This window comes from Phodopus roborovskii, unplaced genomic scaffold (genome assembly GCF_943737965.1).
Source record: "Phodopus roborovskii unplaced genomic scaffold, PHOROB, whole genome shotgun sequence".
In the NCBI taxonomy this organism is placed as follows: domain Eukaryota; kingdom Metazoa; phylum Chordata; class Mammalia; order Rodentia; family Cricetidae; genus Phodopus; species Phodopus roborovskii.
The window spans coordinates 20,870,126-20,884,862 of NW_026126413.1; the positions used below are offsets into that span (position 1 = coordinate 20,870,126).

At 42.3% G+C, this 14,737-nt stretch overlaps 1 protein-coding gene across 6 annotated transcripts in view; it reads left to right on the forward strand.

The window, feature by feature from the left end:
• The window catches only part of Pde4d (phosphodiesterase 4D), a 792,225-nt gene that overhangs the window by 613,437 nt on the left and 164,051 nt on the right, over window positions 1–14,737 (forward strand). For all 6 annotated transcript variants that reach the window (XM_051182906.1, XM_051182907.1, XM_051182908.1 and 3 more), the window contains exon 3: window positions 11,642–11,678. In XM_051182906.1, the coding sequence (XP_051038863.1) occupies window positions 11,642–11,678 (37 nt within the window). The remainder of the gene's footprint in view (window positions 1–11,641; window positions 11,679–14,737) is intronic.

Consider the following 14,737-nt stretch of genomic DNA (forward strand, 5'->3'; position numbering starts at 1 on the left):
CCAGGCAAGCCGGATCCAGAGATGACTAGACAATTCTTCATTCATAGCTACACACTATGTTCCTACAAATGGAGTGTGCAGTGGGGGTTGAAGGTGTAGTGATATGGGTGGACTCATCTTACCACAAAAGCCTGGTCATACTTGACTTATTGTCTCTGTGTCCCTTACAAATACGGATAGGACTTTCCTGTTCTTGGGAAGTCCCTTGTGAGTGGATTTTATGTCTACTAAGTATCGTGGGTAGTGTTGCCTCCAGAGCTGGGAGGCAGAAGGATTGCCTACATATCTATCTATATTTTCACTCCAGGTTAAATAATTGTTCTTTGGACTTTTTCTGAAGTGTTTCAGAAAGAAGATCAAAACAAAAACAGACATGGTTCATTGCAAAGATTCTATTTGTCGCTGGACTACAGCACTTTGTGTAACCTCTTTAAGATGAATTCTAGATTTTAATACACTGCATAGTCAGGGTTCTTTAAAGGAACAGAACTGATAGAATGAAAATACACATGAAATATATTACAGTGGCTAATAGGTGTGGTCTGGGTAATCCAGAAATGGCTCTCTCACAATGCAAAGGCCAAGAATCTGGTAACTGTTAAACCCAGGAGACTGGCTGTCTCAGCAGTCACAATCTGGTGCCAGAAACCCAGGGAAGGTCTATAGAGCTGCTGGTCTTCAAGTTTTGCTACAAGAAGGAGTAATTCCTAATACCAGCAAATGAGTGCCAAAGGAGCGGGGTAGATGGGCTCACCAGCAAGAGTGTAAGAAAATCACTCACAGGTGCCCCTGAGCCAGTCAAGAAAGTCCTTCACAGCTGGGCTTGGCTTTTGTAGTTGATTCCAGATGTAGTCAAGTTGACAACTAAGATTAGTCATCACATGTATTCATTTTAACGTCAATTGACTTGCCAGTTGAAAGCCATCTTCCATCAACTAAAGTAGGAAGGTATAGATGCTTAACCATCCTTCCCCAATTCCAGCTGAGGATGTTGGAGTAAAGAGACTAGTGGTAATGATGCCCAGAGGGAATTTACATAGGTGTGAGGGATGGTTTCACTTTTCAAGGGAAACAAAATATTTGTCAGTCACCTGTAACATCAACAGCTTTAATTTCTTCCATTTTTATATTTTGATTATAGCAACCCTTTGAAGCCTCTTTCTTTATAAAACTGGGTTTTCAGTAATTGATGGATTAAAAAACAATTCTTGAATAAAAGTTCATGAGGAATGGGAAAAGTGAAAGGCAATATCTAATCTCTTTCCACAGCAGGAAGTCTTACATCTCTGAATAGGTGCTGAGTTGTTAGGGGAAACCTTATGAAATTATTTGGACCTAAGTACTCAGTAACTACTGAAAACTACTAGACACTTCTACGGGCAAAGTGGGTGTTATAAATAAATAAAATTGATGAGACATGAGAAGCACTGTGAACTAAGTTTGTAAAGCTCCGTGTTAGGGTATTTGTTTCATTTATATCCTGAGGATTGGAGATATACTAATTCTCCATGTGAGGGGCAGTTTATTGGAGCACTGGGTGTGGCGGGGAATCAGAGAAAACAGGTCCAGCGCCATCATCTTTGTAAAAGGCTCTGGAATAAACTGTTCTGTTCTTGGTTCTGTTAGGACACATGATTACCCAGATCCTATACTATAATCGAAGTCACACAATTATGGTTGCAATCTAGGAGCACGTTCTTCTGCTTTTGTAGCTGGTCTCAGGTGTTACTGTTTTAGTGTGCAGCATTGATGCAGGCTGATGCAGATTTTTAGGATTTTAAGAATCCACAAAATAGGAGGACAGTGAACATCAGGCTAACTTTTTCTTCTTTATTTTTTCTCTCCTTTAAGTCTTTTCCCCTCTACTTCAGTTAATAACAGCTATTTTATTACAGATTCAAACAAGTTCTATCACTGGCAAAATCCAAACTAAGTTTGATCTTTTAGTCTTCAAACTAAGCAATTTAACACATTAACTGACATATATTTTGTATTTTTAATTTAGTTACAATCCTGATGTTTTGATTGCCTTTAACATGGTAGATATAATGAGTGACTGAGAGAAGGCTTTAATAGACCGAGGTGTTGTCATGATGGCTGGTATTGTTGCATTATTCTGCAAGTTTTCAAAATAACAAATCCTTTGAGGCATGCATACTATTGTCCCAGTTATCACTGCCAAAGTGAAGACTTTTCCCAAAATCTTAGAAGGTATAAGAAGATAAAGAGCGGTCTTAGAGAATAAATTGCATTTTGACAAAACATCTTATTTCTATACATTTCTATTATAACCTCAGAGAAATGTATCCAAACATGAAACTGAAAGTTTCTTCCCTCTTTTCTACTTACCGATTGACTTACATAGGATCTCACTAGGTAATCCAGGCTGTCCTTGAACTCACAGCCATCATTTTGTCTCAGCCTTCTCAGTGCTGAGATTACAAGCATGCACCGCTCAATCAGAATTACAATTTTCTTTATTTTGTAGGTTTGTGTGAATGAATGAGAATGTATGAGTGTAACGAATGTGTACATGTGTGTACAGGTCATATCTACATGAGCAGAGACAAGACAGCATCTGGATGCTCTCCGTCACTCTGCATCACTTCCTTAGACAGTGTCTCTCCAGGAATCACAAACCGAACTGTTGGCTTGCAGCCCTAGTAATCCCCCACAGTACTGGGTTCATGTGTATGAAATTAGCCATGGCTAGCTTTTTTTTTCCTTTTAATGTAAGTGCTGGAATCCAAACTCAGGTCCTCGTCCTTTCATAGCAAGTCATGTCCACTGAGCCATCTTAGTCCCAGTTATCTCTTCTTAGTCTTCATGTGCACTTTGTTCCTTAATACTTTTAAAGGTGAAAAAATTATAAATGAGAAAAACAGTCTCCTAAGGTGTTGAAGAGGACAGGGATGAGATCTGTTCCAGTGTCACAAAACGGAAACTTCCTGAACTATTAAATCTTGGTGGTGGGTGGTTAGCAGGAGGTAGATGGCGGCAGACTTGGAAAAAGAGAGGAGCTGGCTTTTCTGGGAGACACGCAACTTGTGTTTTCTAGCACATTCTGAGGGGAGGAATGTATAACTAGCTGACATGCTTGAATGAGGCTTACTCTGTTACTAGCTGAGCAATAGGAACAGCAGCCACACCATTCAAGGTGTCATTTTGAAGGCAACACAGATCCATGAAAACAAGACAAAAATATCACATGACGAAAGCGGTTTTTTTTTTTTTTTTTTTTTTTTTTTTTTTTTGTCTCTGTTTATTTTTTGAAATCCTAGACAGGAAAGGAGACAGACAGCTGATACTGAGACACCAGCATAAATACCTGCTCCACTTACACACCAGACACTTGAAGTGCGTCTCTGCCTGCCAGTCTGGCTCCTTAGCAAATGGTTTTCAGTCTTCCCCTGTCCTATTCTCTGAGCCGTATAAGGAGACACAGCTACACTGCTGGATTCAGTGTGTTCCTGGAGGTAAGCTGTGCCAGGGCGTGTCACCCAATCGTTCTAATGCCCTACAGGCAGAAACATTTAAATAGTCTATCACAGATATGGGGGGGGGGAACCTCACCACACCTATAGTTTTGCTTCAGAAAAACCAAGTCAAGAGAACAGACCCGAAGCTTCACATTGGCTGCTTCCGGTTGGGTTTGGTGAAGAGGCTCCTCCATGGATCTGTATCCCTTCCTGTGCCACCTCTCAGGTGACATCTCCCGTGTCAACTTTCCCTTGACTGCCTTGAGTCTCTAGGGATTTTCTGAACATTGGGTCGGGAAGGAAGGGTCATCTCCCGATACGGTGAAGCTGTGTGTAAGCTGTGTCTATACATGCGTCAGGTGTCGGTCCTTCACTCTCCTTCAAAGCGAAGGCTAAAATGCAGAATGAGAGAGAATGGCAAGTCAGTCCCCCCCCCACACACACACGCAAGAGGCTGTGGATGGCAGGGTATCATGAGAATGATTTATAGGATGATGTCTCCTAGCAAAGCCATGGGTGGTCTGAGGACCAATACCTTTTCAGCCCCTGCTTCCCAGTCAGGAAGGAGCAAAGCCGGGTACGCAGTGTGTTCCTGCTTGGTCCTCTTGGGATTTCAGAATCCAGTATAACCACCAAAGCCAGTGGCGTTTGCTTGGCTTGTCACATGTTTGCTTGCAGGTGATGGGTAGCATATTCAGCGTCACACACAGACGCACAGAGAGAGAATATCTCTGTGACTGCACAAGTCTCCATTGAGTGTCATTATTCTGAGACCCGATGTTTCCTTCTGTGGGGCTTCATAACGGCTCGAATCCATCTGAGCAACCAGGAAACAAAATGTTCCGAACTAAGCAGTGGAATTTTGTTTGTTTGTTTGGGTTCATACCCAGCTACACAGCACTCTCCATATTTTGGGATTCCAGGGCCCATTCAAATTTCAAGAAGCACCTGAAAGACCCTCATAGGCCTCTGGCTGCTTATTTTGCCATGTAAAGCTATTAACAAAGAAATTCTGGCTAAAATGTATCATCATTTTAACTTTTAAAGACATGATACTCTCTCTCTCTCTCTCACACACACACACAAAACATAACCTTAGGAAAAAGTTAAAAGGAACATGAAGCCTTCCAACCTTCACTGCACAGCCCATATTTACTGCTACTTTGACAAGGACCAGTGAACTCTGCCGGACAAGCTCCGTGTCTGCATGAAAGCAATGACCTCTGCTGTTTTCCAAGTGTGTACCACCTCTGAACGTAGGTTCTCAGACCCGGATCCCTTGCTTTGGAGTGGGAATGTAAGTGCCCCCTAACACAGCAGAGTCCTAAGCACTGGAGCCTGCACACCCTTAGATATTTTGGCACATGATAGGCTGACAAAAAGCATTTAATTAAACCTTCCCTTTTAATCTAACAGGCCCATTCTATTGCTGGCAGACCTTTAGGAAGATTGCACTCGCTAGCCATAAATCTCCCACACAGAGGAGCGAGCGCTCTGGAGAAAACCCAAGAGAACGGGGCTAGTGACGTTAAGAATAAATGAAAGGCCTGTCAACTAACGTACACTGTGAAAGAAGAGACTGTTCTAGAACAGAGTGAGGGCACTTGTGGAGCCTCGTTCCCTCTGGGTGTTCTGCCCTCTGCGTCCTCCTCCCTCCTCTGAGGAACAGCAAACCCAGCCTAGCCCTCACAGCCTCCCGTGTCCACTTGTGACATCAGCACTCCTGGAAAATTCCCTCCAATGCACCACGTCAATCTTCGTTAAGTAACATATTAGGATGTGCTTTGTGCACGTCTGCACTTGTTTCCCGAGCTCCTTTGAAGTTGGAAACCTCTGTACATAAATGTGAGGACAGATTACTTTTGCACCCCCATAGAGCTGAACAAACTGGATGGCATCTATTTGTCATCATGCATTTTCTTTAAGGAAGTCACAGTTATTTCTGTCTGACAACATGCATTCAGGGTCAGGCTACAGAGCGTCTGTTCATGTTGAATAGTAAATTCCCACTGTATGCTTTATCATCAATGCACATTCTAAATGAGGACCTGAGCACATGTGAGCCCAAAACTAAGGATTTGTGTTTTCAAGTTTATGGTGTACACTTATTTATTTTTGAGGGTGTGCGTGTTCATGTGTGTTCAGGTACGCGTTTGTGTATGTGAGGGACACACAGGCAGAGTTCCAAGGACAACTGTAAGTGTTGCTCCTTAGGTATCATCCACATGTTGCTTCAAGCCATGATTCTTCAGTGGTCTGCAGCCCACCAGATACAGCAGACATGCTGGTCAGTGAGCTCTGGGGATCCATCCATCTTGCCCAATGCTGTGATTACAGGAACACACCACTGTGCTTGAGTTTTTTAATAGGGATTCCATGGATTGAATTCAGCCCTCAGTCTTGTGAGGCAAGTGATTTTCTGGCTGACCCATCTCTCTAGCTTTGTTTATCGTCTCTGACACTGAGTCTCTCGCCACCCAGGCTGGCCTTGAATACTATAAACTACAACACTGAACTCCTAACCCTCCTGTGTCTACTTCCCAAGTGCTAGGATTACAGGCCTGGGCCACTACACCTGGTGGTAAGGTTTGGTTTGGTTTTGTTCATTCAAAGATCAAGCCAGCTCTTAATTCTTTTCTAAAATGCCTACACATAAGACATTATCTGTGTTTGAGATGTACAGTAAAGTTTTAATATGAGTCTAAATTGTGTAATCCTTAGACCGAGCTAATTAGTGTATCACTTTATAGTCATTGCTTGTGCCGTGACGAAATGACCTGTTAGCGATTTTCAAGTGTACTGTGTGCATTATTGTTCATTGTAGCCAACATTTTGTGCCATAAATCTCATGAGTTTATTCCTCATAAGGCTTTTTAACCCCACCCACTTCCCAGCCCTAGTAACAAATGCTCCACTCTCCTTTGGATTTTAGAGTCCTCACAAATGTGGTATCACGAAGTATTTGCCCACCTTATTACCCTAAGCTTAGTGCACCTCAGCTTTATGCTTTTCTTTGTAAATCTGAATAATATTTTGTGTGGTATGTATACCATGTTTTATTTATCTTCTGGTCTATTGATGGACTCTTAAGATGAGCCTGTGTCGTAACTCCTGGGGCTACTTCCGCAGTGAACTGGGAATGCAGATGTCTCTGTGACATGATGCCGCCATTTGCTTTGGCTGTTTACCCAAAAAGGGATGAGGCGCATCTGCTAGGGGCAATATTTTCAACTTTGGGTGAATTTTGTAAACTTCCTCTGAGACTGGAGCCACTTACAGTCTGTGTCCTTGGTTGTCGCTTTTGATCATTTTTGAAATATCTTTGACTTTCTTTTTAATAAGCCCATTGTACTGCTGTTGACATGGAGAAGACATGTGATCTCTTATAGTTTGCTTTTTCAAGGTAGGGTTCCTTGGTGTAGCCCTGGCTGTCCTGTAAATTGCTCTATAGACCATGCTGGCTTCAAACTCACAGACATCCACCTGCCTCTGCCTCCCAAGTGCTGGGGTTAAAGACGTGCACCACTGCCTGGCAGTCTTTTGCCTTTTAAAATGAAATTAACCTCTAACAATGGAGAGTTAATATATTGGCTTAAATTTGCATTTTGCAATGCTGAGTACTGTTAAGCGCCTGTCAATCATTGGTACATTTTACCCGGAGAGTACCTGTGACTCTTTATAACATGGTTATTTGAATTCTTGTGGTGGAGTTGTTTATTAATTGTTAAAATGTTAACTAGAAGTGAAGAGATATTTTAGACATTAGAATACCAAGTACCTCCTAAGGTCATGACATTTTCTGAAGCTAGATGAGAAACATGTATGGATATAGAGATATCTGGGGGGGCAGGATGCCAGACCGGGGTGGAACCCAGGTCCTCCTTACACATGCTAAACAACTGTTCTATCACTAAGCTGCATCCATAGCCCTTACTTGGTATTCCTTAATTATATGAAGTCATATGTAATATTTACAGGGCGAATTTCCCTGGGGAACAGAATAGGGAAAATAGGCCACTTTTCTGAATGCCTGGTTATAGGTAATCGGTAGGATTTTGCCCCCTACCCAGGACAGTTTTAAACTTTTTTGAAACTTAGCATAAAAATAAATGTTTATAATAAGAAAACCAGAGCCTGAATATTCTCTTTGCATGCATAATATATATGCTATATAATATGTATAACATGCATGTTAACTTACAGATATCAGTATTAAGTATCTATCACATGCCTTCCTCAGAGCTCTTGTGCCGTTTATAAGCATGTTAGTTGATCATTGCCCAGACCCAAAAGTAAATGTCTTTCACTAGTTTCTCTATTATTTAGTTTCAGCTTGCAGGGTGGGAAGATCATCTGGAAGGCTGAGCTGGTTTTATTAAAGTCACTGCTGGGCTGGGGTGTGGATGTGTTTATTTGCTGATTAACTTTCTTATTCTGCATTTATGTCTGATGATATGTTATCTTAGCGATATTTTCATAAAGTGAAAAGTATGCCACAGAGTCAGCACTGTTTTTGGATGTGCTTTTGACATTGGTTAAGTGAATGGGAAGTGGAAAATCACATGTGGGTAAGAGCATGGGAGATGCAGAATCATGTATGTGTAAGGTCATGGGAGGTAGAGAATCATGTATGTGTGAGATCATGGAGATGGAGAATCACGTGTGTGTAAGAGCATGGGAGGTAGAGAATCATGTATGTGTGAGATCATGGAGATGGAGAATCACGTGTGTGTAAGAGCATGGGAGGTAGAGAATCATGTATGTGTGAGATCATGGAGATGGAGAATCACGTGTGTGTAAGAGCATGGGAGGTAGAGAATCATGTATGTGTGAGATCATGGAGATGGAGAATCACGTGTGTGTAAGAGCATGGGAGGTAGAGAATCATGTATGTGTGAGATCATGGAGATGGAGAATCACGTGTGTATAAGAGCATGGGAGATGGAGAATCACGTGTGTATAAGAGCATGGGATATGGAGAATCACGTGTGTGTGAGATCATGGAGATGGAGAATCACGTATGTATAAGAGCATGGGAGATGGAGAATCACGTGTGTATAAGAGCATGGGAGATGGAGAATCACGTGTGTGTGAGATCATGGAGATGGAGAATCACGTGAGCAGGGGAGATGGAGAATCATGTATGTGTGAGATCATGGAGATGGAGAATCACGTGTGTGTAAGAGCATGGGAGATGGAGAATCATGAATGTGTGAGATCATGGAGATGGAGAATCACGTGTGTATAAGAGCATGGGAGATGGAGAATCACGTGTGTGTAAGAGCATGGGAGATGGTGTGGTAGGAGCAGAGCCCAGAGACATAGGACTAGAGTTTGAGTCCTCATCAAATATCGATCGTGTGTCCTTCTTGGACTACCTTCCTCACCTACAGTAGACATTAGCTAGGAGATACTCTGAATTCTTTGCATAGTGAATCATTTGACAAATATTAATTATTGCTGTATATTGATTCCAACTGTTTACAAATATTATGATTTAAACTTATATTGTTAGTGAAATCTGTGGGCTTTTATTTATCATTTCTGTGTGTGTGTGTGTGTGTGATATGTCTGTGTGTGTGTGTTTGTGTGTGTCTGTCTGTCTGTATGTGTGTCTGTCTGTGTTTGTGTGTCTGTCTGTGTGTGCGTGTGTATACTTGTTACTAGAGATTGAGCACAGGTAAGCATACTCCAAGTGAACTATTGGGCTATATACCAGACCTTTAAATATATATTTTTGAGACCATATCCTGCTAAGTTACCCAGGCTGTCGTTCTACTCACCCTATAGTATAACCAGGAAATGAATTTTTGTTCCTTCTGTATCGCGGTAAATAAGGATCAGGATAAACAAATAGGCCGAATAGATGTTTATTCAGGGAGAAATAACTTACAACCTAGACAGATGAACACCAGGAAATTCAACCCAATCCTCTTCTGTCCGAGTCACGCCAGAAAGAGAGCACCTTTCCTGGCCCCCTCCAACTTCCTTCCACAGGTCACTCCGCCCATGGCCCCACCCCCCAATGGGCGTGGTCACTGCCACAGAACTATCTCACTACACTTCTGCCTCTGCTCCTTGAGTAGCAGGGATGGTGGACCTGTACTGTCAGGTCCAGATTCAAAAACTTACTTTAAGAAACAACAGGTAGCTAGGTTTGGAGGGGCATGGCTTTTATCCCAGCATCCAGTAGGCAAAGGCAAATGGATCTCTGTGAGTTCAAGGCTAGCCTGATCTATAAAGCAAGTTCTATCCCAGTCAGTTACATGGTAAGAATATATCTATTTAAAAAAAAAAAAAAAGGAGGAGAAGAAAGGAAGAGAGAAAGAAAGAAAGAAGGCAAGGGAGAGAAACAGGGAGGAGGAGGGGGAGGGATGGAGGGAGGGAAGAAGGAAGGAAGGAAACCATGAAAAGAAACCATCGTTAAGGCCTCTGGCACTGAACCTGACATGAGGCAATGTCTCTAAATCCCCACGGTCTGGAAACAGTTACTGAAGGAATTGCATTTTCAGGAGCTGAATCTGGCGGAACTAGGTCTTCTAGATGGCAGCGCCCATCCCTGTTGAAGTGCTGTACATAAGAAAGTTTGCTTTGGGGCCTCATGGTTTCCTTTCTACATTTCTGGCTCTAAGTGAGACTGGAAAGTAGTGTAGTAAGGAACACAGAGGCAAGGGAAAGATGGCAACCATGTGGAGAATGGAAGTCCTGCCCTTTCTCCTGTCAACGCATGCCACTGAGCTTGTCCTCCAGGTCTCCAGTAGCACTGGCTCAGGGGCCAGCATGTCCTCCTCTGGGAAGAGGGGAGAAGTGTTCCTTGTGGCCACAGGCTTTTGCTTAGCTCAGGGTGACCAGGGTAGGTAAGCAGGCATAGAGCCTCCTTCCACATCACAAGACTCAAGACCAAGGTGACAGTAACTTCCACAGTGACTTGCAGTGGCTCTTCTATCTGTTCCAGACGTTTCTGTGTTTGTTTCTTTCTCTAGTATTCCCTAGATAGACGTTTGCTTTCCTCCATGGTGGTCTCGTCATCATTAACCCATTATTGGTATCATCCCTCTGCTCCTTGTATTGCATGACTCATAGGTATTGGTTTGGGGATTTGGGACCTTTTCAGATGCTTAGGAACAAGCTGAAAATTCAAGTGAACAGTGCTCAGTGAGGAAACAGATGTGTAAAATAACTACATTCACTTAATTTAAAAAAAAATCTCTTTAAAAAAATCTTTTCTGAAGTGGCATGTGGCAGGTGCCCACCACAAATCCTAACATTCACAGGGCCGAGGTGGGAGCATCAAAAATCTAAGATCAGCCTTCTGTACCAAGCAAGCTTCTGTCTTGCAAGATAAGTAAGATAGAATAATTAAATAAAACAGCTCGTGACTGGCTAGATTAAGAAATAGCCTAAAAACTGCCACATCCTTCTCTCAATTTATTTATCCTGGGAAAATACTGCAGAGAGTCAGTCCCAGGTCCCAGTTTCTCACTTTCTTTCTAGAAGAATGTGGCATGGCTTCTTGCATGTCCCTGCTTCTCCAAGACACATCACGTGGACACCTTGCTGTTATCCCCCATCTATTGGAGCTGATGTTATTCTAGCAACAGCACTTACGGGGTAATATTGCCCTGTAAGTACAGTGGCTGGAACATGAGTCAGTTGAAAAGGTTCCCTGGGGTTTTTATTAGTGCATGATACAGTCCCATGTCATGTACAGCTCCCGGCCTATCCAAGGCGTACACATGACCATACAGATCCCTTGATGCTAATCACCTGCAAATGTTAGATGGCCTGGGTTACTCTAACAGGAGTCACTGCTGCATGCATCCCTGGCTAAGTTCTGCAATGAGAAGTCAAGAGTAAAATGCAGGCCCAGAGATCTGGGCCCTTCCGTTCTGACTGCACAACCTTTGTGCCTAAAAAGCAACATTGACATTGCCAGGTAATTAAGGATCCCCTCTTTAAACCAAAGGAGATGGACAGTGGTTAACATCCAGAAGACATGTTTTCACCCTAGTGGCTGGGAAGGACGTGCATGGAAGAGAAAGATGGAATTTCTGGAATTCTCAGTGGGCTTTTCTTCCAATAGAACACACTGTTGAGTATTGATCAAAAATGGGTGGAGCATTGCTGGAGACATCTAACACTGGATTTGGTTTGTTTTTCAGACATGGAGATGACTTGATTGTGACTCCATTTGCTCAGGTAAGCACGGGTTGGAGTGTGCAGATTTACACATATGATGTGGGGATTTCATCCTATCCTTAAGGTAACTTTACCACACAGGAGTGTGCACATACAAATTGTTTGGCTCATTCAAATAATTAAAAGGCAGTGCTGGAGAATGCAACCTTAGCTCTACAGATGTGCTTCGGGTAAGGCAGTTAGACCCAAGCAGTGTCAGCACTTCAAATAACAAGTTATGTAAGTGAGGTAGTACTGCGTGAGCCCTATTTCCCTAACTGGAATTAGCACCGAAAGGAGAAGACTGTATATATCATGGATTTAATAACATCTAGTATAATTAGTTCATGACCTGTGTTTGAAATTCAATAATCCTTTTCAACCTGATACTTTATTTACCCCCCTTTTTTTTTTTACATGTGTTATTTGTACAAAGATTTAGCTGAGTGACACATTTGTGTCCCTGCATAAGAGACAAAAATTTTTCAACTCCATGGCATAGATGTGAGATGACAAAATGACCTAAAGTGTTTGGGAATATGCGCACAGGTGGTTGAGGACCAGCTGTTTTGTTGAGCAAGAAGGGACCTCAAACTTCTTGGATAGAGCTAATCATTCTAAAGAACTCTATAGAGTCTCTCATTTAGGTGCTAACCAGCATCTGAACCTTCGTATGCTGAGGTTTTTGGCATTTCTCATTTAGGCTCTGAGCTCCCTGACCCACAGGGAACAGTGCCAGCTTCAGTTCATTTGCATATTTTATTTGAAAATGAATCTTTTCTGTGCTCAAATCTTTTGGTTAATTTCCTTAGCGGTGAAGTCTGATGTCCAGAGGCAGGACCCCCGGCCTGCCCCTCACACCCTGACTCTTCTTTTCTTCCCTTTGAGCATAATAACAATTTAGCCAGAGTCCTTTGGGCTGATGCACACGAGAGCTAAAGCTGTCCTGGAAGCTGGAGGCCGCCTCTGACATAACAGAAACACTCACTTCATGTGTTCTAATAAAATTACAACTTGGAGAGAGGTTTCATTTTTCACCCAAAGTAGCTTTTTTTTTTTTTTTTATGCTCTAATAACTCCCCACTGATGAACCCTCCCCCTAGGTGAAGCCTAAGTAATCGAGCCTCTTTGACCTCACAAGGACACACGACCTCCCTCAGCATTGTAGCTCATAGTTTGTGTTATACTGCCACTCAGTGGCGTAAGATATGCATGGACTGGAAAAAACGATCCAGAAAAAAATTTCCATTCCTTCACTCAAGCTGTTTAATGAAACCAGCAGTTTTCTGCCACCTTCAGGAAATCCTGTTGGCTAAGAAATGTTTGAAAGAACCTAAAAGACCCTGAGAATTGTGTGTGTGAATATTGAACATTCTCACCCCGTGGCCAATAGACAGTTTTCCATGTAGTGTTATCACTATTCATTGTTAATATTTATATTTTTTTCAACATCCCCATGTTTGTTTGTTCGGTGTTTTTTTTTTTTTTTTTTTTTTTTGCTTGCTGGTTTGTTTTTCTTAAACAATTATATGTTTGCTAGGAGTGGAAAAAGAGAAAGGAATGGTTTTAATTTCTCTAAGTCTAAGAATTAAAGAGACAAGAAAATTCATGGCCCTGCAGAGCGTGGATTTCAGCTTCCGATGCTGGGGCTGAATACATGGCAGAGAGCTGCCCTGGAGCAGAAGAGAACCCATGAACTTGAGCCCTCACCCGGGGCTCTGGTGAGCCCAGATCTGCTTCCCTCAGTGACTGCTTCCCTGTCTGTGTCCCGGGAGATGAGAGTGTTTGAGGAAAACCTCATAGTTGTAGGAAGAACGCCAGAGTCAATCACCCAGACCCAGGGCAACATCATATATGTAGCAGAGTCACATGGAAAACGTCCACTTGCATTTCTGCCACTACCATATAAGTTACAGACTGGGAGATACTGTTAACATTTAAATATAGAACATATAAAGCAGGCTTTGTCCCATCACAAACCAAAGCAGTGATCTAAGACCTACCTCCAGGTGTCTGCAATGGCATTTACTACATCAGAGTTCACAATTGCATAAGCAAAGACACAGCCTTAAAGTCAACAGGCCAGGGCCAGGCAGCCCATGCTTGAGGGAGGTCTCTTCCCTCACTTTCGTTGTGAAATGTATCATGCTACGTATGTGGTGAATATGTAAGGCAGAAGTCATAATAAAATGCGCAGTTAAGACATGGAATAGTATCAAGGCTTCAAATGATGCTTCAATGTCCCCTACCCCATCCCACGTGTCTTCCTGTTCAAAAAAAATAGCAATGATTTGTTTCTTATCTTAATTATGGAGATAGAAAGATACTTTTTTTTTTTTTGACAAAAGTTGAAAAACTTTGTTTAGGTCAAGTGTGGCAGCTGATACCTTTAACCCTAGCAAGCCAGGCATGGAACCCATAGATCCCAGAACTAGAGGCTAGTGTGGTCTGTATAGTGACTTTTAGACCAGCCAGGGCTGTACAGTAAACCCCCATTTCAAAACAAACTTCTCTACAGAAGACATTCTGTTTGTGAACAAATGTCTTCCTTGATGGGCTAATGCTTTGTTTGTTTGTTTTTGTTCAAATGATCAAAAAATTATGAATTACCTGCAAAACATTTCCTACAGAAATGAAACACTTCAGTTCCTGCTTGTATTACCCAGTGGCCAAATGCACTGTACTTAAGTGCATTTGAGAAAACAAAACAAAACAACAAAACAAAAACAAAACTTAAAAATCTGAGGTTAAAATCTTAGTGTAGAAAAGGGAGCCGTTAGCCGATGCAATGGTTGTATTCCAATGCTTTGTTGGCATGTGTGATATTCACATCTGAAAACACAAATTAAGCCGGCGTGATTTCATGATTAGATCATTAATCCATTTACCTCTGCATCATTCAGAATTTCATCCCTCATGAAAGTCACTGTGGTCTGACGTCAGTAGCTAGCTATTTGGATACTCCGTCACAGGCAGTGTGACCTTTCTGAGCCGTGTGTGATAATGAGCCAGGTTTTCCAGTGACTGGCTGGCTTCCTAGGAGGCACCATGAACTCCTTCAGGGGGACCGCTGAAGGTCA